The 27,921-nt window shown below is 37.7% G+C and overlaps 2 protein-coding genes across 2 annotated transcripts; one reads left to right on the forward strand and one right to left on the reverse strand.

The window, feature by feature from the left end:
- Positions 1 to 44: 44 nt before the first annotated feature.
- ddx11 (DEAD/H (Asp-Glu-Ala-Asp/His) box helicase 11) lies at positions 45 to 19,125 on the forward strand. The gene is made up of 26 exons (XM_036584721.1): positions 45 to 173; positions 928 to 1,185; positions 1,305 to 1,391; positions 1,477 to 1,619; positions 1,700 to 1,754; positions 2,914 to 3,021; positions 3,927 to 4,014; positions 4,195 to 4,400; positions 5,694 to 5,846; positions 6,148 to 6,194; positions 6,376 to 6,455; positions 6,574 to 6,615; positions 7,576 to 7,643; positions 7,802 to 7,840; positions 7,945 to 8,071; positions 9,082 to 9,210; positions 9,314 to 9,426; positions 11,766 to 11,838; positions 11,919 to 12,022; positions 13,861 to 14,010; positions 14,141 to 14,209; positions 14,360 to 14,460; positions 15,490 to 15,574; positions 15,680 to 15,755; positions 15,973 to 16,127; positions 17,922 to 19,125. Exons 1-26 carry the CDS (start codon positions 108 to 110, stop codon positions 17,955 to 17,957), a joined length of 2,658 nt encoding a protein of 885 aa, XP_036440614.1. The 5' UTR covers positions 45 to 107; the 3' UTR covers positions 17,958 to 19,125.
- Positions 18,702 to 27,789, reverse strand: wash1 (WAS protein family homolog 1). The gene is made up of 11 exons (XM_036584722.1): positions 27,666 to 27,789; positions 26,601 to 26,741; positions 24,400 to 24,511; positions 24,075 to 24,221; positions 23,319 to 23,455; positions 23,091 to 23,226; positions 22,242 to 22,449; positions 21,907 to 22,092; positions 21,640 to 21,798; positions 19,713 to 19,781; positions 18,702 to 19,599 (listed from the first exon to the last, which is right to left on the reverse strand). The coding sequence occupies exons 1-11, from the start codon at positions 27,671 to 27,673 to the stop codon at positions 19,451 to 19,453; spliced, it is 1,452 nt and encodes a 483-aa protein (XP_036440615.1). The 5' UTR covers positions 27,674 to 27,789; the 3' UTR covers positions 18,702 to 19,450.
- Between the last annotated feature and the right edge of the window lie 132 nt (positions 27,790 to 27,921).

Consider the following 27,921-nt stretch of genomic DNA (forward strand, 5'->3'; position numbering starts at 1 on the left):
TGATCGTAACGTTAGTCGCAGACGTCGTTGTGTACGCAATGGAGAACGGGGATCACGGGGCTCGTTTTCCGTTCCCGTTCAAACCGTACTTGATCCAGGAGCGCTTCATGGAAGCGCTGTACGCGGCACTGGAGCAGCGCAAAGTGGGCATTTTCGAGAGCCCCACCGGCACGGTCAGTCCGCAGAGAGCATTATCAGTTTCATAATATGAGAGAAAGTGCAGAACTACGCCATCTGCTGGTTGCATGTAAAACAATTTGGCTCGCCACACATTTCATCATAGGATAAATTGATAAGGAATTAAAAATCACTTGAAGCCAGAACCTTTATGAAAATCGTTTGACCATCACATAAATACAGTAGCTACACATACAGTATGATAGCAGTACACTAAATACAATATATAACTGTTTTCCTGAGGTCATCTATGTTACAGACTTTGTCTTTTTTGGGGAAACAACTTCGTAGAGATGCACGATGAAACAAGTATCATATCGGTATCGCTATATAATTACTTGAAAATGATCGCCGCTGGACGTCAGATGCCCAATATTTTATATTGATATTCGATGATGTATTCATAGGACTCTGGAAGAGCACAATGTTTAGGTGACGCTGGGCTAATTTGCTAAAATGTCGTATATCTTTGTAATAGTAATCCAGGTAGATATACTCCCACTTTACACATTTTATAGATATAGAATGTTTATGCATGTGTCTGCATCAGCATAAGTAGATATTTATGTGAAAATGTCAAATATTGACATTGACACACAATTGTAATGTCATGCAAATTTATATGAAGGTAAGCACAAAATGTGCACAGTGTGGGACCCCCTGGTGTAGGTGAATGGGTCTGGTGCTGGGTGGTCTGTGCTTTACACTGATGTTTCCCACTGATGTTTCACTGAGTTCCCGTGTTTGCAGGGAAAGTCTCTGAGTCTGATTTGTGGAGCTCTGACATGGCTGAGAGACTTTGAGGAGAAAAAGAGAGAGGAGGCTGCCAGACTTCTGCAGGACTCAGAGAGAGACAGAAAAGAAGGAGGAGGGGAGAAGGACTGTAATGGAGTCCAGAAGAGTGGCCAGGAGGAGGAGAGAGGGAGCAGCGGAGCTACGACAGAGCCGGACTGGGTGTCTGAGTTTGTGCAGAAAAGAGCTGAGAGAGAGATGGTGAACAAATTGAAGGTAGCAAATAAAAATCTCCAGCAGTAGATAATGCAGTTGGGTTTAATTTACATTGTTATATCCATATATGTCTATGAAGTGTGTTTGTTTTGTTCAATATTAATTTTTTTCTTTCCTAGGATGAGGAGATGAAACGGAAGAGGAGAGAAGAGAGACTGGAGATGATCAGACACAATGCTCAGCTTAAATATGCCATGAAAAGAAAAGTTAGTCTATGTGGTGTCCGACCATTTATAGCTGAATGCACATGTGCTTGTGTGTCTGTAATTGTGTCTGTCTTTATATGTGTAGAACAACGAGGTTAATGAGGTGGAAAAGTTGCTGCAGCTCAGTAAGCAGGAGCTGAGTTCGGAGGAGAAATCTCATGAAGAGGAAGAGGAGGGCCTCATTGTTGCAGATTATGAAAGTGATGAAGAAGCCACAACCAAAACCAGGTATGTATGTGTTTACATGCATGTGCATCTGAGTTGTGGTATTTCTCTGTCCTATAATGCTCATGCTTACTGTCTTCCAGGATCTGTGATGATGACGATGATGATGATGATCTTGAGGAAGAGCATATCACTAAGGTGTGTTTTTGTGACTTGTACACTACTGTTTAGAATTAGTTTTAATAATATAAAACCGATTGTGTTGCAGGTACATGGGTAACATTGTTCTATTATGATGCTGATATTCTATAGCTTTCAAACTATTTGTAGGAAGGAAAAATCTACAATGAACTGAGCTGTAGAGGATCCCATAATTGAGACAGCTATGTAGCTTTGAGAATTGACTTCTATATTAATATTTATTTATTATATTTAAATTATAACAATTAATATCCAGAATGCCTTGTATTCAAAAAGCAGTGACCAAATCTTGTGGACCAAATACCTATTTACAGTAATTTTGTGATGACTTTACTATGAATAGGTAGCTACAGATGAACATTTACAGTTTTTTTACCACGTCGTTCACAAAAATTGTTTGTTTCGTGTCTTGTTCATAATATAACATTGAGTCATTGTATGTTATTATTAATATGACATATGACAATTAATTCCAGACTTTTGAAAGCTAGTGTATGTGTAATGCTTTTTTGCTAAGACGCATGCTGCTTTTATTGCTTTGTTAACCCCAACAGAAAAAGCATGTAACGTGTTTTGACAGGTTCTAATACAAACCGTTTTACAGAGGTGAAAATAATATTAAAGACCAATACAGTGCAAACGTCTCAGACAGCCAAGAAAATTCTATTTTTTTCTGGCAAAAGTGTGATTTTGCCAATAATGACACTATATAACATTAGAAATATAAATAAATATGAATATAATACAATGCAAGAACAATGTTTTGTTTTTTAAAATAAAGTTATTGATATGTTGGTTAGAAGAATGCAGGTTTGTTTTCTGACTTCTCTCTGCACTGCAGCCATTGCATTACTTTGTTAAGTTCCATCAGAAGCAAACCTGAATCCTTAAATTAATAAAGAATTGATCAGCTGAAGAAGGTATTGCAGGGTAACTGTAAATAATGGACTTCCTCAAGGAGAGCTGTGGAAATGGTTGAGACAACAAACCGTTATGCATAACTTTGATTTGATTTGATTTGTTTTTATTTTAATGCATTATTACCAAATAAATGTTTAATGCCCAGAAAAATAGCTTTACATGTCATTATCTCAGATGTCTAAGAAATTTGGACAGTACTATATATTTAACATAATGCATTTGTGTTTCTTATCAGATATATTACTGCAGCCGTACACATTCCCAGTTGGCCCAGTTTGTGCATGAAGTGCAGAAGAGCCCATATGGATCCACAGTCAGTTTGGTCAATCTGGGCTCTAGACAGGTGCAACTCATACACACATACACTTTGCACATGTGATGACTTTTCTGAGTGGCTGTTAGGTATGCTTTTAGGCTTTTAGATTAATGAAAGACTTTGTAGTGGAAGGAAACAAAACACTTCAGAGCCCTCATTATTGATTATGCCTGCTCAGAAACAGATGTGTACTTTGATGTTGCTGATGGTATGAGCTACAATTTGGCCTGTTTGTTGACCATTGTGAGGAAACTGAACGTGTAAATAGAACTTGTGCGTTCAGTGGGGAATGTGCATTTGTTGAAAAACAAAAACAGAGAGAGTCTGTCAAACTATTAAAAATAATAATCAGTACATCCCTTGTTAGAACCATTGGCTGTATATATTTTGTATATGATATGAAGAGCATACGATATGATCCTGAGTTCAATTTCTTCACAGCCATATTGGTTGATGGACAGCTTATTTGAGCGTTTTTTATTAGCCTTTTTTAAATGTGAAGCTCACACTGTGTGGGCTAAATTAACCTGAAATGAATATGATACACATTACCACATTTTATTAGCCAAACTTGCAATATAAACAACATTATATTCTCTTTAATGAGCCAGACTGGTCTTTTAATTTTTCAATTTCAAATCAGATGCCTATTCAAATAACATAATAAAATGCTACATTGAAAGTAGGAGGCAACTGGCTATTTAGCACACTGAGTCATGCATAAATATGCTATGACATTTTGGTGTAGGAGTACCATTAGCATTCAAATACAGCACAAGTGCACTTACGTGCCTCTTTTTGTCTACAGGTTTTTGTAATGCTGACCTCAAGCCTAATAGATATCTTCTTAAACATGTGTACATATTTATGAGTCTGAAATATCCATGTACATTAATTCCATTAGTTACTAATTTATTCTTCTTTGTCTCCAGAATATGTGCGTTAATCCAGATGTGGCATGGCTGGGGAGTCTTCAGCTGATTAATGATCGCTGTATGGAGCTTCAAAAAAACAAACATGGTCAGAAATACATACTGTGACACATATACTCCCACACAACATAACTGCAACACTGACCACCATCATTAAAAAGCAAATATGGTCCTTAAACGTCTAAAAAATAAATTATGTGGGAGATGCTCAGAAGGGTGACTACACAGATTCTGTAGAAAGATGGTGACCTGTGACCTTTGTCCCCAGATAAGCAGAACAAGGCAGACTTGGAGCCGAAGCGCCGCCGTGGCGTTGCCAAGGCAACCTGTGCCTTCTCTGGATATGAGAAGTTGATGGCAATGCGAGACGAGGTGCTGGTGAAAGTGCGAGACATTGAACAACTCCTGCAGCATGGCCGAGAGACACACACCTGCCCCTATTACAGCACACGGATGGCTATTCCTGCAGCTCAGGTATACACACGCACCGGTATATGCCCTAGATTTTGGTACACACAGTTGCCCAAATGCTACAAGTTATTCTTTTTTCAGCATTATTAAAAAAACTAAAATGTACACAGATGTCTTGACATCTAAATATAATAATATTAATCTCATGAGTTCAGTCGTAGAAGTTGGTTGCACTTTCTGTTTCTCACAACCCATGTGCTCATAAGTACAAATTTAGACTCGGTGCATAAAACTTCACTTCTTAGATTTCTGCTTGTAAGTGTTCTACTGCAAATGTTCTTATTTTTTGTCTATTTTTCTCAGTTACAGCTACTTGACAGCTACACATTCTTTTAGAACGATAGTGTTGTGTTATCTTCTCACAGTGAAGGGATGGACAGAAACACTTGTGGATTTTTTAGATCTGAATCAAGAGTGGAGCTTGATTAAAGATTAAAGCTTTTAGTACTTTTCATCTGATGGTGACAGTTTTGGTGGTCTGCCAGGTCTTGCATGGTTGTTAAGAGTCCCATTTTTCTCTATATCTTTGAATAATTTTTTAAACTCTAGTTTTGGAAGCTTCTAATTTTTCGTTTATTTTCCTTTGACTTTCCTTATGCAAGTGGATTCTCTAATATAACTAAACTCCTCAAGAATATGTTCTTTAACTATTTCAGTTGTACATGAGAAAGACATTTGCAAGGCAGCTAAGATGTGTTTGGGTAGATGCTTGTGTGAGTTAAAGTTAGAGTCTCTTTAAAGGGGAACATAATATCAGTGACACTTTTTGAGAACAGCTTTTGTTGGGAGGACACAGCTGTAACTCACTGGTTTTAAGATTGGAAGGATGGAAAGAAAGAGTTAAAGTTGAGGCACTTGAGTGGACAAATTAAATACTGATAGATTTGATATTATACATAATATTGGATGCATTTGTAGAATTTTCTGATAAATGTGTTTTCTGCTTTTTTCTGGCGCAGAAAAAGGAATAACTTATACTTAATGGCCATTTAGACTAGAAAGTGAATTAATAGTGGTCTGTTTGTTGTTTGTACACTACTGTGATTAACTATATGTATATTTTAACTTTGTACATTAAGGTAGAAACAAATGTTTTAATTAATATTATATTAATATATTTAAACAGTGTTTTAAACTAGCATTATACATGTTATCCAGCCAAAGGTGCATCATGGCCTTCTAACAATATTTTCAGCTTCTCTGTTTCAGAGAATTCATAAAATGTAGAGCTGTCTTCTTTGAACTAGACAAAGTATTTTACTTGGATATGCTTGTTTCTCTGTGGCTGTTTTTCAGGTGGTGGTGTTGCCATATCAGTCATTACTGCATGCAGCTACTCGCAAGGCATCAGGAATTAAACTGAAGGACCAGATTGTCATAATTGATGAGGCTCACAATCTGACCGATACAATCACAGCACTACACAGTGCTGAGGTCAATGGAGCACAGGTATGGATTCACACACTCAGATATCTATGCAGCGCTACTTTAACAACAGTCAGTGGTGAGCTTGACAGATAGGAATTAGCAATAGGTTGGTGCAAAATATTGTCTGTAATTCATTATCATAATATTTTTCTTGGCAATATTGACATCAAAGAAGACTTGCATTTTGTGTATGCATTTTGTGTATTGGGATCACAATATGTAGCAGTATTCTCACAATACTACTTTTTTATCCATATCATGCAGCCCTAATACGCACAAACACAATTTTGTTAATTTGGTTTGACCTCTCTTGTTGTTTTAGCTCTGCAGGGCTCACTCCCAGCTCTCTCAGTACTGTGACCGCTACAGGTAAAATAAAATCCCTCTCACATCAATTCACACTTACCCACTGTTTTTGCAATGCCCACACATGCATGTTTTTGTAAATATGTGGTGAAAATGTCATGGAGTTTATTCTGAAATGTTTTTTATGTTTAAAACAAGAAATGTTAAAATGCGGAGTACACTCTGCTGTTATTATCTCTTACAGGAGTCGCCTGAAGGCCAAGAATCTGATGTATATCAAGCAGATCCTGTTTGTGCTTGAGGGGCTTGTGCGTACTCTTGGAGGTCAGCTGTGTGTGTGTGTGTGTGTGTGTGTGTGTGTGTGTGTTAGACAGAGGAAGACAGAAAGGGGGCGAGAGAGTGTTGGTACTGTAATTCTAATATACTTGGTTTCTGACTACAGGGAAAGTGGGACTGAATCCTCTCACTCAGAGCACTCAATCAGGTAATCAGACACAAACATGCTGTGACTCTTTTCATTTCATCATCTGTACAGTATTGTGCAAAACCAGAAACCATTCTTTATTTAATTTCCAGTCAAAACAGTCATTAAGTGATTAATTTTTCAGCATTAGCAAAAGAGCATAAAACAATGTTTAGCATAAAATTACACAGAAGGCTCAACAACTAAACTATAATATCAAATATTACAGTCTTCTGTTTGCCTTTATTACAGCTTCCATTCTTTTCAGGAGACTTGCTTTTAGTTTTTCAAAGCAAAAAAAAAAGGAAAAGAAAATAACTGCAGGGAGATTTTTTCACACCTCCAAAGTTTGGCCTTTGTTTGCTTTTTCTGCTTCTCACAATCCAAGTAATCCAAAACATTCAATGATATTGAGGTCTGGACTCTGGGGGGGTCAGTCCATTGTTCTGAGAATACCAGCAGGTTCTTGTTTGATTAGCAAATTATTTTTTGTCCATTTCCTTTTCTCTGTAACAGCTTCTTAACAGCTACACATATTTTCAGACCCATTGCATTGAGTCTTCTCACAGTGGAAGGATGGACAGAAAGGCCTACACATGTACTGAGTGGAGCTTGATTTTCTTCTCTCTAAGATGAAAACTTTAAATGCTGTTTTTATGATGGTGACAGGTAACAGTTTTGGTGGTCTACCAGCCCTTACACAGTTGTTGGGAAGTGCATTTTTTTAACATGTTTTCCTTTGACCTTCCCCTTCCATATGCAAGTGGATTATTTGACATCTAATCTCTTGAAATATCTACAGATGTAAAATAAATAACTTGTACTAATGGCTGCATGGCTGAAATAATAAAATTTCATATAATTTTTACTGAAAATGAAATAAATAAAGAGTGGTCTTTGAGTTTTGCATGGTTCTGTATGACATGCATTGGTTGCCTTTGAATAAAATAAATATTTTGAACATATTTGTCTTTACCACAGGAGCTGAACTACTCACCATTAATGACTTCCTATTCAGAGCCAAGATAGATAATATAAACCTGTTCAAGGTAAAACACCCTCATAGACATTCACAGATTGTGCTTAACAATGCCAAACCACTCTAAATGTTTTCTGTAAATCTCCTATTCAAAGACAAAGCTTGTTCTACATGGAGTGTCTCTGGTGGAGATTTTTAGTAATCCTATCCAATCTTTCCCTGATGAAGGTTCAGAAATATTTTGAGAAGAGCATGATCAGCAGGAAGGTGGGTGAATTGGCATTATAATACATCATCATACACGGACAGTTTCAGACACACTGTTGAGCTTTGTGGTGTGTGTGTGTGTGTGTGTGTGTGTGTTTGTGTAGCTGTGTGGTTTTGTAGAGAAGTATGAAGGGAAGGGTGTAAACACACACTCGAGCTCTGTAAACAAAGAGAATCAGCGTATTGAAGGACTTGGGCGCTTCCTCCAGAGCCTCCAAAACAAACCTGCAGGTAATGTTACTATGGCAGCTTAAGAATGTTGAGTAAAGCTTGCTCACTGTATACCAAACATAGTCCCTAAACCTGTGTTCACTAAACCTCATCCTGGAGTTCTGCCTTAATACTGGACTTAGGCAAAAAAAAATCAGAAAAAAAACACTTCATGCACCTGGAAAAAGGACCACTAGTATGGATGAAGTAGCTGTTCCTGATTAGAGTTAGAAGTAAGCTTTGTAGGAATTCAGATATTCACTTGGGTTGGTGGTGCCATAAGGTTGTAAAGTAGTGGTTTTGTATATAATGGTGGATATTTGTGAAAATTTAAATAAGCAGGGAAAAGTTTCCCAAAAGTATCTTAGTATTAAGATCCGGTTAACTGGTAGAGAGAGTTTTCAGTGTGATATTTGCTCATTGAACTGATCGTTTAAGAATAATTTTTGTGCTAAAATTCTTATGGGAAAGCCAGCCCTGGTGGTTTATTAAAAGAGAAAAAAATCTCCATGGCAATTGGCCACTTGGGGCACAGGCTCTACATTTATAGTGGCCAAAATCTAAAATCTGGCCAGGGGTACCAGGCAGTGGGCATTGTCGACCCTTGTTGACTGACTCTAAGCTAACATCTGCTGTGGTCTTTAAACTCTATCCTCACATGCAGCATTTGATTCTTGACTGTATAATATGGCATAAATATGCTATAATAATAATTCAAGACATTCTTACTATACACAAAACATCACAGTATTTTTAAGAAAGAGAAACAGTTCCCCACTAGTGCCACATTTAAAGCTTGCTTTCAAAAACAATTATTTTTATTGAATGTTTCACATATTTCGCTGCACTAAATCTAATTTAAAGATTAGATTTAATGTGCAATGTAAAATGTTGTTCAGTGTTCTCAAATTATTTCTGATATCCACAATAAGCTCAGAGAAGTATATTGACATAGTTTATCACAATAATGATAAAATATTGTCATATCGACAGCCCTTATTCTTTACTAATCTGCTGTATGTGTCTTGTAGCTCCTCCAGAGCAGCAGGGGGCTGTAGAAGACAGACCCTCTATGGCATCCCCCATGATGCTGGTTGAAAGCTTTCTTTTTGCTCTCACCAACTCAAACAAAGATGGAAGAGTGGTGATGGATAAACAAGGTGATTTTCACATATGTACAAATGTGTACACTCGTATGCACACATACGTTTTACTTACATTAAAAATTAACCTCTCTCTGTTTCTTTTGCTCTCTCTTCACAGCATGTCTGGCTCAGAGCAGTCTAAAGTTCCTCATGCTGAATGCAGCTGTTCACTTTGCGCAGGTTGTCCAAGAATGCAGGGCTGTCATAATCGCTGGGGGAACGATGCAGCCTGTAAGCACAAAACACCCCAACACACATGCAAGCAGGCATAAACCACAGTTAAACACACTGAGAGCAAAACCTGCTCTTTAAATTATAAGCTTGCTAAAATAGTCACATGCATTATTCGTTTGTTATACTTGGTTATATGTATACTTGCATTAATAAAAGTGCAAATCCTGTCAGGTGAGGATCACACAAGTCTCTAGAGATTCTAGCCCACTTTTCAACTAACTGTGTGCACATTTCACATTTCACTTTCCTCAGGGGAATAATCGGCACCATCTTAAGGGGTATAACATTACTTTATTAGCTCAAGTTAAGGGTGAGCCCTCGGAGGGAAGAGGAATAGAGCGAACACCAGTGTCAACTGGTGTCCAGTGTCAACAGTTCTATCTCAGCAGCAGAACTTGGTCAGAAATCATTGCAACCTGGCACACTTCACTTTTCAAAGCCAAAATAATGGCAGACAAAGCTGTTTCAATCAATCAACCAACCTTTATTTAAACTCGGAATACATTGAGGGAGACCCTCATTTACGATATAGCCGAGCAAAACTGAAATCAGGGATTGAGAAGTAGGGTAGTAATAAGAAAGCAAATGTTATGATAAAGTAATAAAAATCACAATAGTAAAATTTTATAAGAAGAAGGTACCAATAAACCGTTAAATCAAAATTAATTACAATACAGTAAAAAATTAAAATTAAAATTACAATACAGTAACTTAACAAGTAACAGGTCAGATAAGGATAAAATAAATAAAAACATAAAATAAAATAAAATAAAAAGAAATAGAAGATGTAAGACAATAAACTGACAACAATACAATAAATAAAAAGAATAAAATAAAAGGAAATAAAAAGTAAAACAATAGCTAATAATAGTTTATATGCTGTAGCAATAAACTATAAAAAACATTTCAAAATCAAAACATTAGTTTTGGACTTTAAGTCACAAACTACTCTGTGCTACATTTCACCACAGTGCGTTCGTTTGCAGAATCCGCTCCTTACTGTCTTCCCCTTCTGCCTTTTGTGTAACATAGGTGTGCACATTTGAGTATTAAGTCAAAGTGGGTGAGAGCAAGTTAAATAAAAGACTTTAAACGGGACCCCTGTGCGAGATGGTTGTGCACCATTAGCCTCGCCCTTTCCTGTTCCAAAGTGTGAAAAGGGAGTTTATGCCTATTCCCCATGGGGGATTTTCAACAGTTTTCCATATTGAGGTCTGGTGATTTGGTGATTTTGGTGGTTTACACTTGTCAATCTGAAACGTGGGCAATGTCAGTGTTTTGTTCTGCTCAGACATGAAGTATAAAGTTAATGGAAGAATGGCCTAAAGTAGTGTAATCCTTATCTGATAGGATTGTCACAGTCATTAAGGCAACTGACCATTTGTAAAAAGTTTCTACTTTAGTTGCTATGTCTTACGTTTAATTGTTGCCACGTCTGTCAAACTTTCAGTTCAGGCCATGTGGTAGCATCCATAACACTTACACGTACTAAAAGACTGAAAAGTTCTGTACCACAAATGGAAGTTTAGAAGCACACTGAGGAGTACAATTAAAACAGATTTATTAAAACATTAACTGGCTTTACAAGATGTTCGGTGTAGACGTGTGTGACAAAATGTGCATGTAAGCTAATGTACAGTGAACAAAACGGATTCTGGAAACCACATTTACATTAATTCAATCAGCGAAATCTTTTACCCACTCAACATTAAAGCGGCAAGTTTTCATGTCTAGTAAGGAGGCGGTTTTAGTGACAGGAGCTACTAAAGCTGTCACTGAAGCTGGTGAGGGCAGTTGAGGAGAACTTGTCTTTTACACAAGGTCTTTTGGCAAACTTTCATGAAACAGTACAAAGAGTGGCATGTGTACAAGCGCGTTAATATTCATCTTTACACCCAAGGTTTTAATCACAAATGTGAGCTAATACTCAGAAACTAGCTAACTGTTAGTTTTCGGTGATGTTATTTTGATATGATGTCTGACGATAAGTTAGTCTTCCACATAGTTCAACCCAAAACTTTGCATTAAGGAATGAAACAAAAGCAACTGCACCCTCCTGATGATTAGAACAGACATACATATCTCACTAACCTCCTTCCACCATTTTTAGTCTAATAAGTCAGACTAATTTACTGCCACTGTTCACGCTGCATGTTTGTTTTAAGGAGTTTATCGGGTTTGTCGCTAGGTGGAGGAAGGAACATTTAAAGACGATTCTGATTGGTTCAGAAGAGTGTTCATAATTTTGCAAACGTTCAGTTGCAAGTAACTAAGTATTAGAGAAGAAATGATGCATGCAACTAATTCTTTGTCCTTGTTTGATAATTGTGTTGCAGGTTGCAGACTTCAAAGAGCAACTGCTTCTGTCAGCAGGGGTCTCTGAGGAACGCATTGCTGAGTTCTCATGTGGTGAGTTTAGTGTGTGGGTGTGTATGTTGCCTGCAGTGTATCTGCAGAACTATTCATGTTTGTGAAATTTTGTGTTCCAGGTCATGTCATACCTCCAGAGAATATTCTACCCGTTGTCCTCTGCGCTGGGCCCTCTGGACAAGAGCTAGAATTTACCTTCCAGACCAGAGACACACCGCAGATGGTAAAACAGACATATGATTGAAAACAAGCACACGTTTAAAATGAAAGCGTACGCATCAGAAAATATTATTTACAGTATAAATCCACACAGTATAAAGTAAAAACTTTTGTTCATCTGGAAGAGTTTTGACTTCTTCTAAACATGATTTTTTTTCCAATGCTTACTGGAAGAGCAGTTGTGAAGAAAAACATTCTCTTTATTTTTCCACATTTTCAGCCACATGTAGGGAGCAGTTGTAAACAACTGATGTCTATGTAGAAAGTAAATCCACTTTTTTGTCTGAAGGGCAAAATTATTAGAAAAATAATATAACTTTGTTAAAAAATAAAAAACAGTTATTACAGTTAAGTAATGTTGCTACTTACTTCTCAAGTAAGCAGCAGTTAACGCAAAAAAGTTCTTGTTCTTCGTTATGGAACACCCAGTCAAATCACTCTGTTCAAGTAGATATACATTTTCCTTCTACATGTCAGTATTAGCTCTTGAACTGTCTTGTTTTGAGGCTTTACCTGGCACTTGGCTAGCTTGTGGAGGTTTGGAAAACATTATGACTGATCAGCTGAGCTGCTGTAGCGAAGCCCTCGGGTTTGAGGTCTGATATAGATATAAACTCTTTAAAAAAATGTATATGTACGTGCCTCGATAGGCTATTCCAGCAATCCCCTACAGTAATGAACTCACCTGTTGCCCAGGTTGAGTGAAGTACAGACACTAGGATATTACAGACAGGCTAACGTTTGCTTCCTAGTGTTCAATTTTAATGTGGTATTTGCTCAATTTGGGCAAGATAATCTATTTTACAATATGTTACGATACAATACACGATGCAGTTTGTCTTGCATCACAGCAGCTCCATGGGAAAGGCAGGGGGTCACTATACTCCCTACTACCCCTAATACTGAATAATAGGTGTACATGTTACTACATACGTACTTATCTAAACAGTTCGCTCTTTTGATTAATAATCACAATTCACTGAGGGATAAAGGAATTCCTAAATCTTTTAAGTCTTGACCTCAGTACTGTAAAACGTCTATTTGAGGAAAAAATGTCATTCACCATATAGCACATGTAATGGATCAGACAAATAACCACACACTAATCTTTCCATACTTTTCCTATAGGCTCTTGATGTTGATGAACTGTAAAGCATTCGGTCATACCTGAACTATACATATAAATGTATATAAATGTTTGTATATCACAGTTACACAGTTACCCCTTGAAAATAAATATGTAGAGAATGTATAGCGTAACTCATTCATATGTAAAAAGCTGCACTATGTAAGGCTTGGGGATTTGGAAATGTGTAATTGCATGGATAGTGTTGATTTTGCATTGAGACCTAAGCATCAAGCCAGGCCTTCTTTTTAAGTCTGTGTGTGTGACATTAATACATAAAGACGTATGATGTGGTCCGACAAATGCCCGCATAATCCGACTGACACCTCTGACTTTTAAATGACTATTTCAGGATTTACAGGGTGACTCACAGCAGCACATGGACACCATATTTTAGCATGTTTTTTCACTGATTCTGTGATGATACTTCTTTCACATTTAACAAAAAAACATAAAGCTGAAATCATTACTCTTTTATGGGTGTTCACTCCTCTCAGAAAACATTTGTTTTTGTTTCATAAAATAATTAACTAGCCTGTTTTGTTATTTTTACTTTTTGTGTTCACTTGTCCAACACAAACTTTAACTTGTCCTGGACAAGCAAACAAGTGTTGTCTATTGAGTCCTGTCTATAATCTTTTCATGCTTCATAATTGCATTCTTTACGCATTTGCATGCACTATTGTTCATTGTTTGTTTGTGTGAATGTGTGTCAGATGGAAGAGACGGGACGTGTTCTGTCTAACCTGTGTAACGTGGTCCCAGGGGGTGTGGTCTGCTTCTTTCCCTCCTATGAGTATGAGAGGAGAATACTGGGACACTGGGAAAGTAACGGAGTCCTCCAGCGTCTTGCAGCCAAAAAGAAGGTAAATGCCTACACACAACAGTTGTCATCTTGCAGTTTTTAGTTAATATTCATGTTAATCAGAGTAAATCAGCAGTCTTTTTTTTTTTCATTGCACAAAAATGTTCAGAACAGTTTTTCATGCATTTCAGGTTTTCCAGGAACCAAAGAAAGCCAGTCAGGTAGAGCAGGTGCTGTCTGAGTACTCCAAGTGTATACAGGTTTGTTATTGATTGTGTATAGATTGTTTATGTCAGTGTGTTTATGCTTTAAAGATTGTGAAATGTAAAGAAATATAAAGAATACATAAATAATAAAGAATAATAAAGAAACATGTATTTGTTTTGTTTTGTTTTGTTTTTTTTCTGTAGCGCTGTAGCAGTATTGGAGGAGGCCAGTCAGGGGCGCTGTTATTTTCTGTGGTTGGAGGAAAGATGAGTGAAGGGATCAATTTCTCTGATGACTTGGGAAGGTGAGGTTTGTAAGGCAAAAACGTAGGGAGAACTCCAACTAAATGATGTCTTACGGTTTTTGTCAGATGCAGTCGTCTTTTTTTTTTTTTTTAACAGATGAATGCTCTCCTTTTCACAGAATAACGTAAAATATTTCAATACTGCTAATAGCAGTGTGCAATATGGCAAAAGTATCACATTAAATACTTCAATGTTTTCATGATGCACGATACATATTGCAAAGCACTAATAGTGCCACATTTAAAAACTGCCATTAAAACTCTAGGTACAATAATTTTTATTAAACATTTTGCATACTGTCCCGCACTGAATCCAGTTAAACAGGACTAATTGTGCTCTGTTTTTATGAAACATGGTCAGCATCCTTTAAGTAGGGATGATATCCAAGACTTGCTCAGAAAAACATTGTTTATCACGATAACAAAATGTATCACAATAACAATAAAATATTGCAGTACTTCCCACCTCCAACTTATATAATTGTTCATGCTTTTCACTTCCAGTTATAGGACTTTGTAATAGTGTTTATATTGGCACAATCGATGGATGTGAAACACTTTACTCAGCCAGTGAGCTGATGAGCTTGACAAACAATCAGCACTAAGTAGTAGTAATGTTGGTAGACGTGTCTCAAAGTCAAGTCAGTTGAGTTCTTTGATATCTCAGAAACGAAACACGTGTTTCTTGGCCACATTCGAGGGATCTTGCAAAACGAGACTTTAGTAACGTTACAGCCGAGAAATGCAGCATTCCTCCTCTGCATTCTTAGCTTTGAGACATGATTAGTTCTGTAGTGCCCGAAACCTGTTTGCTGTAGAGAAATTAGAAAGTAAAACCCTGATTATAAAAAAAAATGTCTGTCCTCTTTTTGCCTGAGGGGGTGGGTTTGAGTAACCTTCTGTCAGACCAAATCTGATGTCCTCATGGGTCAGTTTTGGCCTCCCTGATATATAGGGATGTATAGGAAGTTGGAGGGCTGCTGCACTCTAGCTGTATTTACCTTTAAGTACCTTTGTGTGTGTGTTTAGGTGTATTGTGATGGTTGGAATGCCATACCCCAACATCAAGTCCCCTGAGCTTCAGGAAAAGATGGCATATTTGGACAAAAACATGGTTGGTGAAGATCTTTCATAACATCTTAGTGAAAACAGCAGGATAATAATGAATGTTTAATATTGTTTTCTTTTTTCTTTCTCTTTCTTTCTCTCTCCCCCGTAGCCTCAGGTGGATGGCAGAAGTCCTGGGAAAGCTTTAGTTGAAAATCTGTGTATGAAGGCTGTCAATCAGTCAATAGGTATGACGAGTCTTGAATGACTGGCTTGGTTATGATGACTAATGCTTACACAAACTGAAGCTATGCAGTCACTGTCCCTGGTAGATTTTTAGTTTTTATTTTCTTTTGGAAGTAAATCTATGAATATTGCAGAGAACAAGCACAGCCCAAATGTGTATGTCATTTTTTTTTAAATTAGTTTCCTTTCTTGAGCCTCATCAATTCCTGTCCACCGCAGGCCGGGCAATTCGTCACCGGGGTGATTATGCTTGCATTGTGCTTTGTGATCGCCGCTACTCACGCACTGGCACACTGCAGAAGCTTCCGGAGTGGATCAGAAGCAGCACACACACTCACAGCAGCTTCGGCCCTGCCTTTGCCAGCATCAGGAGGGTAAGACGTGTGAGCGTGTGCGTCTTTTCATACAATCTAAGAACAAAGATGTCCTGTAAAACCTGAGTAAAACAGCTAATCTGCCTTACAAAGTGACAGTCAAGTTAAAGTGCTTTTTTGCAAAAGCTAAATGTTTATTTTTTTTTAACTGAATCAAAATATTTATAACAAACACACAGACTATATATATATATATATATACAACCGTTTCCAAAAATTCTTTGCTGTTCAAAATGTAAATAAAAACAGAATGCAATGATGTGCAAATCATTTATGCGTCAAGTCTATATTTAATTGAAAATAGTACAAAGACAATATATCAAATGTTGAAACAGAATTAATTCTATGTCCATTTTTAATTTGATGCCAGTAGCATGTTTCAAAAAAGTTGGCACAGGGGCATGTTTACCACTGTGTTGCATCACCTCTTGTAACAACACTGTAAGGTTTTCAGAGATGAGAAAACCAGTTGCTGTAGTTTTGAAATTGAAATGTTTTTCTTGCATCAAATTCAAAATTGGCATACAATGTCTCAGTTTCAACATTTGACAATTGAAGTGTTTAAATGATTTGCACATCACATTCTATATATAATATCACTGTTTGAACAAAACATTTATAATGTGTTCTAATTTCATGAAGAAAACAGAAACTGTCGAAAATGATAGAATAAAAATAAAATCTTGTTGTATTATCTTACATTGCAAGAATGTTTTTTCCGTCTCCTATAAAGTCACCTTTTTGGGCATACATTGTTTTGTACCAACAGCAATAATATAGAATGAGGGGAAACAAGTTTTGTTATTTAATATACTTTCAGTACATATAGCCCCTTCAAACATATCACTCGCACACATAAGCCATTATTCTTATTCATCAAAATTGCCTTTAATGACATAAAAACTGCAATGCGTCAGATTCAGTAATCTTTCGTACAATGTGGAAACAAGCAGAGATCTCAGTGCAAATTCAGCCTGTGTGAAATCAAGCGCCAGCCTACCAGTACCTCGTTTACATATCATTTACATGAAGCACGCCCTTATTCATGCCAACGAAACAACAGCCTTTAGTGCTTCTGCTCGGAGGCGGAGTTTGGGGTATAACAGTGAGTGTATTATTGCACTGTATGAGATGCTTCTGCACTAGCAGTATTTTGTTTTTTTTTATTTTTTGGGTGGTGTCAGTAGTATAAAAGAAAAGCAGTGTAATCTGACTCTAAATGGAAAATGTGTTTATATCAATGTGTATGTAAAACAAGTACATGTACTTTTGTGTTGGATTGCCATGTGCATAAAAGAGTATTATTGTTATTTTCTATTTTTTATAAGTAGTATAATAGACAGTTTAGTAGTATAATAAACCAGACGTGGGTTTGATCATACAGATACGTCAAAGATGAAACTGATAAATAACAAAACTGTAGGTGAAATTTGCACACACTAATTTTATGATCAATTTGGCTATACACAACTTTGATGACTAAGGGCCATTGTTCATACATTTGAAGTGGATATATGCACTGGAAGTACATTAAATAAAAAAACAAGTGTCTGAATACTTGTTTCCTCTCATTGTATGCTAAGAGTATGTCTGACTGTGTTTAACTGTGTATGTGTGTGAGAAGTCTGAAGTCTAAAGGAGGGAGAGGGAGAGGGAGAGGGAGGGGGGGGTGGAGATGGAGTTTGTATGTATCAAGGCTTTTCTGTCAGTAGGCTTCTCAACAAGCATGGCTGTGTGCATCTGTGTGTGAGAGCAATATGAACTGTCTCCCTGAATATTTGTCTGATTTTGCAGTTTTTCCTGGAGAAGCGGCAAACACAGCAGCTTTGAGCAGAACACCAGAAGACATCTCTCATCCAAGCGGGAGCTTTTCATGAGCATCTCACTGTGTGTATAAAGTGCATGTAGTTGTGTGATTATTTAAAGCCATGTAAATAATTGAGGGGTGCAGGTTTTTCCTCAGCGCCTTTGCTGTATTTCTGCACTGTACAAGTTCAGCGCTCTTGTTCAACTGAGAATATATTACATCTTATTTTGGTTAAATTTAATATAAAGAAAATGTATTTGACCACATATGCAATATAACTAATTCACATTATAAACTCACTGATAACAGATGCATTCTATAATAAACTGACAGTTGTGTAAGAGAGAGGCATTTATTTCTGTCTCTCGGAGCAGCTGCAGTACACAAAGAGTTAGTGCTTTAGACACATAGAACAAGGGCCTCATTTAAACCTGCATGCACACAAAAATGTGCCCAAACGATGTATGGCAGTTTTCCAACAGACAGTGTTACTTATCAAAATATGGCTGAACAATCCATTCAAGTACCCAGTGGGTGAAAAAAGCAATTACACAAATGCCACATTCAAGTGCTCTTCAGAAGCTTGGATTTCCCACTTACTGAGACTTACTGTGACAGGGTTGCTGCCTATGTCAGAAACATTGTTTTTTGGGGGGGTTTAATACATAGTATGAGTTATTTGATTGGCTCACAACTGCACAGTGCTGACAAATATGGGGAAAGAACATGTTGCCACTCTGTTATATTCATTGTATGAGTTTCACATATAATTTGAGCAATGTTTGTATTAAATGAGAGTCATTATACTGTATGTCACGACTAGGATTTCTTCATCCCTCATCAAGTAAGTGAGTGAACAAGTTTTCATCTATGAATATTCCATCATTATGCTCCCTTATCTGAAGATTTTAGGGATGGTTAAATTACTGCCTCTAAGCACTTCTAGTGTACACAGCTTTAGTCAGGCTGATTATCACTGAGTGTGAGGCATATTTCAAACCAGTAAATCCCAAGTTTGCTTACACATGTCACATTTCAGTGAAAGAGTTGTGAATTTTTGCTAAAATGAGGCCCCAGACTTTAAGGCTAAATGAGGACAGCCACATATTTTCAAAACTAAAATGTAATCTGATCTTTTTCAATTCTGATCTTGTACACTCTTTTTTTTTTTAAGCAAAACATAAGTTGATAGACAACACAAAATGTGATTAGGTTAAGAAAATGGGCATACTGAGCATTGAACTTTGATTTAGGTGACAGCCTGCTGTCTATGTGTAGCCTCCTTTTTAACGTCTTTTTCTCAATCTCTCTCCATCAAACACCACAGGCACAACAGTGCGTCATGATGAAATATGATTTTTTCACATTTCCAAACTGCTAGAAAAGCTTAGCCAACTTCAAGTGCTACTTCAGAACTTCAAACACTGGGTTCAGTTCTTAAAAAAACTACATTCAGAACTGTTCGTCTTCATCCGATATCCAGTCAGCACAGATCAGTGAAGTCACCGTCTTTTGACTATGCTTCCCAGTCATCTTCGTCATCTGCAGTTGGCTGCTGTGGTGCAGGAAGGGGTGGAATCACGTCCGACATCCTGGCAAATGCGCTGCCAGAACTGGCTGGTGCTTCTGTGGAATCTCCGCCCCCTGGACCTTTACCTGAGATTCCTACCAATCACACAGCAACACACAGTTGGCAAGAAAGTAACACAACAGTTCAGAATGAAGTGGTTTTTATAGCCACTTTTTAAGAGTTCTCTAATTAAGAGATGTAGACTCACCTTTCCTACGCATGGCCAATTTATTAAAGAGGTCAGACATGAAGTCTCCACCACTGGCTGCAGCACCAACTGTGGGGGGGTGGGATGGGGGTGGTTTAAGGAAACAGGTTAGCTTTACTGAATAAATTAAGCATAATAAATTTAGCATAACAATGAATAAATCCTACACAATATGGTGCATAATAAAAACATACAGATTAAAGTATAAAGCAAACACATACTGGTCACCTTGTTTTAAACACCTTGTTATGGTGTAAAGAAAACACTAAATTGCTTGACTACTTATTAGTGAATTTGAAATACCTGAAATATCCGTCATTACAACTAACCAGCTTTGTCAATACTCAAGCAAATGTCAAACAACTTAAGAGAAGGGCTTAAATTGGGCAGTTTCAATAAAAGTGGTATTTCTCACTTGACCTTTCTAAATGCCACTGAGCAGCAGTGTTAGTAACATTACAGCCCTGTTCAAAATAGCATTTTAAGCTGGTTTTACCAGTGCACCATCTCAAACCTGCACACCTTATTTATCCCTTGAGCTAATCATGTAAAAAGATGATTTAACTGACTTCTAAGAACTGATGCTGAGGCTCTTACAGAGACAACTGCATATAAAATCTTTCATATTGAAGTTAAAAACTTGTAAAAGTAGCCATTTTTATTTCTGAGGTTCATAACAATGATGTTCAATTGAAATCAGATTTTTTGTTCAAAACACAATCAGTCAATTTACTCTTTTTATTCTGGCAGTTTGTGTCTGTGTTTTTTAACACATAAATAACATCAAGTCCACTTGTGCTGCATTTCAGTGCTGCTGCTACATCTATGCCAAAATGTTATAGCGTAATTATACATGACTCCTTGTGTGTGTGTATATATATTATATATATTATATATATACACACACACACATACCCAGTTGCTTCTTTCAATATAGCACTTTATTTGATTCATGTTAGTTAAACGGGCAACTGATATAAAATTTAAAAATAATAGAAAACAAATGGCAGGTAATGTGCCACTGTGTTTCATGTGTTGATTTAATCCACATAGTGTGAGCTTTGGTTTAAATAAATAGGTTAATAAAAAATGGCCAAAAAACATCCACCATATAATGTGACTGTAAAGAAATCAGAATCTACCTTAAAAAAAAATCATGATCATAGTTTTAGTCTATTTTGCACTGAAGTAGGGACAGTTACTGGGAGGCCTGAGAGTCTTTCTGACGGCTCAAAAGAAAAAGGTCCTCAGATGCCAATGAAGATGTTATAATACAGAATGAACACCAAGGCATTAAGGTCTTGCATCGTCATACCTATATTTCCACCTTAAACAAGCTAAAGCTTTTTTTATTGACCAATACCAATTTTCGGCAGCTGCTACCACCATGGCAAATTTACATGGCTGTATGCTGCAAGTCATGAAATATCAAAGGTGCTGATAAACACAACATTACCCTGCTCCACTGTTTCTGCTGTTCTGCCCAAGCTACTTACTGAGCTTTAATAAGCTAGCTAAGCAGCATATTTGAGCAATGTCAAGAAAACAAAGTTGAATGTTGCAGAGAAAGTGATGAGAAAATTACAGTCTTTACTCATTCACCCTACACCATTCAGCTAGTGCTGTAAAAGGTAGGATTCTGGCTAATTACCTTTTTCCCGCTGTGGTATGCTGTCAACTATTATAGTAACTAGGCAGCTAAATGTAAGGTTAGCAATCCTGTGTTGTGTTTAAATATTTAATTTTATTTTTCTCTCTGATTACAGACACTACAATTAAATAGGCTAGTTGGTGGTTCAGAACTCTAGTGAGGTCTCTGAGGCATAGTGCCTCCTAAAAGGACCCCATAAACTATGGGAAGGTCCCCTACAAAATGAAATTCTTGCAATGTGTTTTGTGAACTGTATGCTTAGATCGGCTCTCTGACCTTGCTCTTGCTCCTTCTGTTTCTTCTTCTCCATCTTGCGTTCTTTAACATTCCGGAGTTTGGCTTTGCCGATGCCACCAGCATTACGAATGGACTCAAGCAAGCTAGCTCGCCCATCTGATGGCTGCAACACTTCTGTAGGCGCACCTTTCACTGCACCTAGGAAACACACATTTGCAAAATGTAGACATTAATGCACACATTAAAGCAAGACTTGCATTTGCAAGAATACTTATTTAGCTTCAGTTAGTCATTAGTGTGTCATACCTGTGGGCTGGGCTTGACTGGATGCATCTCCACCTCCTGCGCCATCTGTTACATCAGGAGGAGGTGGGGGAGGAGGGGGTGGAGCTGGAGGAGCTCCAGGAGGAGGTGCTGGAACATGAGCAGGCTCGGGAGGAGGAGGAGGAGGCGGAGGAGGAGGGGGAGGAGCTTCATGTCTAAACTGGGAGCCTGAAATATGGGGGGAACTATTAATAACTCAAAGATAAAACATCACATTACTTATGATTTAAAGTACTGACTACAAAGAAGCAGAAATTGTGGCTTAGTGCCTAAGGGCTCTTCTGTAGGTGGCCTCTGGTTCCACTCTGCAAACTCACCAGATCCGTTGGGTTCTTCATGATCTGTACCAAATGAGGGCAGCTCAGGGATGGCTGCATTGGCAGGAACAGAGGGAGCAAACCCTGGACCAAGATCAGCACTGTACATGAGGTCATCTGCGATGCCAGGCAGGTCAGGTAGGTAAGAGGGCACATCGATCTCTGGCACCTGGCCCAGGTCTGGCACATAAAAATAATTCTCTGCAGTCTAGCATGGGCAGAGAATGCAAATAAGTTGTGAATTATTTTAGTTGCAAATGTTCAACAATGTTTTTTAAGGGTTTAACAATGCATCCTGACACTATGATATCGTAATGCAAATCTGTGACAAAGAGTGTTGTGGAGAATGAAATTCTTGTGCCGATTTTTCATATGCAGCATCGAACTAGAGTTGGGCTTAAATTTGTATTCTAATGAGTGATGTTTTTGTGAATGAAAATTTTGATGAGGCCACAGTCTCCAGACCTTGCGTACAAAACAAGCCGTGAACCAGCTGATGGCTGTAAAACTGTATATCTCCTGTTGTGTCTGACAATCAGAGGCTTGAGTATATAGGAAGCATGTATGAGACAAATGACTTGAGAAATTCAACGAAGTTACATTATAATTCAAAATTGCCATTCTACCTTAAATTGTGCAGCAGTTACACTCAGGCACCTGTTCAGGTTCCAGAATGTAACTGATTTAAGGTGGAGTAGAAAATCAGAACAAAAAAGCCAATTTCACCTCTTTAGAAATTCAAATGTGATGCAACATTTAGCACTGTTTTGCCAGTTGCTGGTTCCTCATATTGTTCAAATTTTATTTAACATAATAAAAAAAATCACACGAATAACCTCTGACCCTCACCTGTCTCTCCAGTTGCTCTCGCTTAGTGATAGAGAGTGGAGCATCAAATGGCTTTTCCTCTTTCTCCGTCTCTAGCGTGGTGTGAGTTTTAGTGACAGCCCCTGCCAGAGGATCCAGGAACACATACTTCTTATACCTACACACAAAAGCCCAAACACAATCATAGGTAAGAAATAAGAAATGAGTTAGGTTGTTTATGGTATTCTGTGCTTGTATGTGAGTACACACAGGTTCTCGGTAGTGTTAAACAGCAGTAGGGAGCTGACTGAGCTGATGTTTCTGGGCAGGCTGCCCAGCCCCTCCTCCGTTTCATCTTCAGAGCGCTTCTTAGTGTTTACAAATACTGGAAAATACATCAGCTTCTCCTACAACACAGACAAACAAACATGGATAGGGATAAGACCGCTCTCAAAAGCCCACATAAATAAATAAAAAAAGGAAGAACTACATTCAAGAACTATGTATCAGTAAAGCACAACAGCATGTTTATGCATGCACTCGGATACTTTCCTACACTACTACTACTACAACTAATTACATTATATTCTATGTATAATGCACTTTTCATTTAAGTATAAACCACAACGTACAAAGATAAACTAAATAAAATATTAAAAACCATAACACTAAAAAACAATTTGTATGCAGGAGTGAAAGCCTTTACATACCAAACACAATTTGTTTATTTATTGTGTAATAAATTAATTCGAATACACGTAGATCTGATTTAACTTCATATTTATCAGAAAGTTAAAAAAAAAACTAAACATTCTTTTATTCTGTCTTTGTTCGGTTACTTGCTACCTTTTGCTGGCAACGTGAACATTGATTATTTGTGTTGCGTCTGGTGTGTAACGGTCTTAATTAAGGAAAAGAGTGTGGGGGTAACAGGGGACTGAAGGAGTAAGAGTAACACTTAAAAAAGATAAAAGACAGTACAATAAAGGTAACAGACAGAACAAGGAAGAGAGAGATGCCACTCACCTGCAAGGCCTTGTCATCCAGAGGGCGGAGCTTGCCCTGAACCTTGTAGCGAGGTCGTTTTTGGGACGCCGGATCAGCAGCACCCATGAAGATGGATGAGTAGTCTTCTAGTTTCTCTGGAGCAGGGTACTTAGCACTGGAAAAGACCTAAATGCATATGTACAATGTTCAGAACAGAAACAAAAGCAAATACACTTATTCTCTTCTATGCAGGCCAAATGCTGCCTGAGTATGCTCCAGATAAATAATTGAATTCTATACCATAAAAGAATAACACACTGACAACCACAGCTGTGTGTTTGTATATGTGTGAGGTGTGTATCACCTTGGTGGCTTTCTTGCTTCCTTTGATCTTGTGGACTCGAGCTTGAGCCAGTTTGATACGGTCTGTGACAGCCTGGAGGTAAGTGCGGTTCTTTTCCACACTCTGCGACACCCTGCAAAATCAAAGCCTTCATTGTGTCCATGTGCGTTTGTTCATGTAAACATGTGGTCGTCCTAAATTTTTCATTACAGCATGATACGGCAAAAACGATACAGAGTGCAGTCATTCTGTCACTGCTCAGTTACTGTACAAGCTATACGTAACACACACACACACACACACACACACACATACAATATGTAGCCTTGGGTACTCCCTACTGTCTAAAAAGGGAAAAAAGGACTGAAAAGAGGAGAAAAAGAAAAAAGGGAAGAATGAGAGTACATCCTAATGGAGCTGACCCAGAAAACCAGCGGTTATCTCCGCGCACACACACGCACACCAGGCGAACATGTTCCCTGGTCCCTCTTCCACTATGTTGTCATGGTAACGCTATGGCTGGTTTTTCGGTGCCTGCTACTGGAGCTGATATTAGCATATCTGAGCACTCTCTCAGACAGAGAGACAGGCACATGTGCACTGAGCAAACACAAAACCCTCACAGCTACACCCAACTTCATTTTATTTATAAAATGTACAGGCCATTTCCTCCCCTTTTCCCACTTTTCCGCTTTATAGGTTTATCTTTTCTGTTGTCCCTCAGGCCTGTACAAAGAGTAACTGATCCAAAAATATAAAAAAAACCTCTCATGATTAGTTAAAAAAACTGAAAAAATAATTTAAAGTGGCTTTGAAAGTCAAATCAATTAATCATGAAACAAATTAGGAAAAGTACTTGCGAATGCATAAAGATAAGCAAGTAATTTAAAAAACACCACACTGGTTAACAGGCCAAACTTCTGCCATCACAAACCCTTCAAACTACTCTTTATAGAACTAAATGTAGTCGTAATGAGCACAAGCGTCATCACATCAATGATGCAACAATTAAATAAACACACAAAATAATATTCTGAGTATTTACATACAACAATAGGTAGGATTTATCAACTTTTGCCTCCTTCATCACTAGAGTTTATTATATGTTAAAAGACTTATTAATACATTATAATGATACATTAAATCAGCTGCCAGAATCTACATTTTAAAATTGACCTTGATTAAATCTGACCTTAACATAGAGTGTGATTTAATGAAAGCTAATTCTACTCTATTCTGTTCCCCTTTCAATTCCATCGACATAGTAAGAACTTAATCCTGACAACTTGGAGAACTTAATTCTGACAGGCCATACGCTTACATTAATATTCTCATATTTCACATATTTAACTGCAAAAAGTTACCTGTGCAGAGCCACACTCAGATAATTATTAAAAAATGTAAAGGGTGTTGCATTCAAATACCTTGATTCATAGACGGATGGTATTCATTATTGTCAAGAACAAAATATTCAGATTTTCCTCAAGGCACACATCAACTAGCAATAGAAAAATATGCTAAAGCAGCAGGCATGTTTGATGATATGACATCGGAATCAACTCGCAATCAGCAAATAATGATTTAAAAAGTTATGGCACTGGATAAATGCTTATATATGATTGATACGCAAAACCAATATTTGATTTCGTCTTTATTTCATTTTGGAAGAGCAGAACATTTAGCTGACACTGTGCTTCTATGCTAAAATGTATGTAATTTCCTGCACTTCTCTATGAATACATTTTCTCTATGAATACACTTTCTCTGTAGTTAATACTGGATCTGTAAAACTCCAGGTAGATATTTGACAGATATGTACACAACAATAACATATCTGCATCAGCTCATAATTTCCACTTTAGAACATCCCTATAAATCAGAATAGTTAAGCACATTGCTATGGTCACTGAAATTCTTTTGAAATTGATTTTATTTGTTTGTTATTCCAAAATGTCACTTTTCTCTTACAAGAAAATGTAATTTTCATCCTACAGCAATATCATATGACTAGTGTCAAAATCCAGTATCAAAACAATGTCTATTCCCTCATTCAGGTATCTGTTGGGATGCACTGTTGTGCACCATACAAACAGAAACTAATAGTGATTACTAATAAGGCTAATGCCTGAGCATGGACTTCTTTTCTAACCTCAAACAAGGTGTCTTCCAGCAGTCTGTTACACTATGTCGTGCAGAATGATGTTGCTGATGGGTTTGCATACCTGGTGAAGATGTCTGTTGAGATGTTTTCCAGGTACTGCAGAGCATCAGTGATCTGGTGCACAGCCTCTTCCCTCCTCAGGTCCTGCTGTATCAGTGGGACAGAGTACACCTGCCCCTCTAAGTGAAACTTCTGAGTCATCCTACAAACACAACATCATCATCACTGAATCATCCCATATGTGAACATGAATAACTGCACAGCAATATACTCATGTAAAATACTGCCCAAAGGCAAACACAGTGTTACTAACACCTCAAGAACCTCGAGAAAGAAGAAATCATAACAGAATCAGGAGACAAGGTCTGAGTATTCTGAATCCTTTTGTCAAATTTAAGAATAATTCATAATTTTAAACTTGACATCAAGGAGTTTTGCTCTCTCTTTAGTAGTGCTGGGCAATATAACGATACTTATCGTTATTGTGATACATCACATGTCATAGTATGCCTTTCTGAGCATAGTCAGTATTTTAAGAATACAGCTTCATGTTTCATTACAAAAACAGCATAAACAGATTCAGTACAGAGCAGTAGGTGAAACGCTGAATGAAAATAATAATTAATTTTATTTAATAAAATTTGTACTTGTTTTTGATTGCTAGCATTTTTAAAATGTGGCATTTCAGGGTTTTTTTTCTGTTCTAACTCATTGAGCGTCAAAAACACAAAAATACTGTGACATATCGTGTATCATGAAAACGTTCCTGAAGGATCGCGATATGTTTGCCTCTTTAATCACTTTCTAACCCCTCGCTCTGGTGAACTGAAAGTCACATGACGGCGAGCCGAGCTTTGCCAGAAACGGCTCTCTATCCGTTCCTCTATCTGACTAACAAAACTACACTCAGTGCGAATACATTCACTCTGCGTTTCGATGAGAGTCACGTCTTCGTTTTATAGAAAACAATGTCAGCTACGCTCCATAACCAGCCGACGTTTCTTCTCCTCTTCAAGCACATAAAGCAGGCCAGAGGAGGGATAGCGGTTCTGTCTCATTGCGAAACCAAACGTTTTGATACCCAGAGCGAAAGATAATGACAAACGATAAGGCAGGACCACTTTACCTGACCATTTACAGCGCAGAGATCCGAACAGTTAAAGCAGGAAAATCTCTCTGCATCTGCCATAAACACAAATCTGCTGCACGGAGTTTCGTCATCAAAACTTCCGCATCGACTGGTCACGTGATCTGAGGACTCACCCCGCTCTGAAGGTTCTTCCTCTCTCTCTGGCGGAAAGATACTCTAATGTTTGATGTCCAAAACTTTGTGGACCCCTGCTCGTCCGACTGTTACCCGAAGCCTATTAACGGGTGGTTTG

The sequence above is a fragment of the Colossoma macropomum genome, unplaced genomic scaffold (assembly GCF_904425465.1).
Source record: "Colossoma macropomum unplaced genomic scaffold, Colossoma_macropomum, whole genome shotgun sequence".
In the NCBI taxonomy this organism is placed as follows: Eukaryota; Metazoa; Chordata; class Actinopteri; order Characiformes; family Serrasalmidae; genus Colossoma; species Colossoma macropomum.

Excerpts from the sequence above, each read along its gene's own strand:
- ddx11 (XM_036584721.1), top strand. The coding sequence starts at position 108 with ATGGAAGCGCTGTACGCGGCACTGGAGCAGCGCAAAGTGGGCATTTTC. Across the intron at positions 1,620-1,699 it reads GAAGCCACAACCAAAACCAG|GATCTGTGATGATGACGATG; the intron begins GTATGTATGTGT and ends ACTGTCTTCCAG. Across the intron at positions 6,456-6,573 it reads GCTTGTGCGTACTCTTGGAG|GGAAAGTGGGACTGAATCCT; the intron begins GTCAGCTGTGTG and ends TTCTGACTACAG.
- wash1 (XM_036584722.1), bottom strand. Across the intron at positions 24,222-24,399 it reads GAAGCAAGAAAGCCACCAAG|GTCTTTTCCAGTGCTAAGTA; the intron begins GTGATACACACC and ends ATATGCATTTAG. Across the intron at positions 19,600-19,712 it reads ATTGGCCATGCGTAGGAAAG|GAATCTCAGGTAAAGGTCCA; the intron begins GTGAGTCTACAT and ends TGTGATTGGTAG.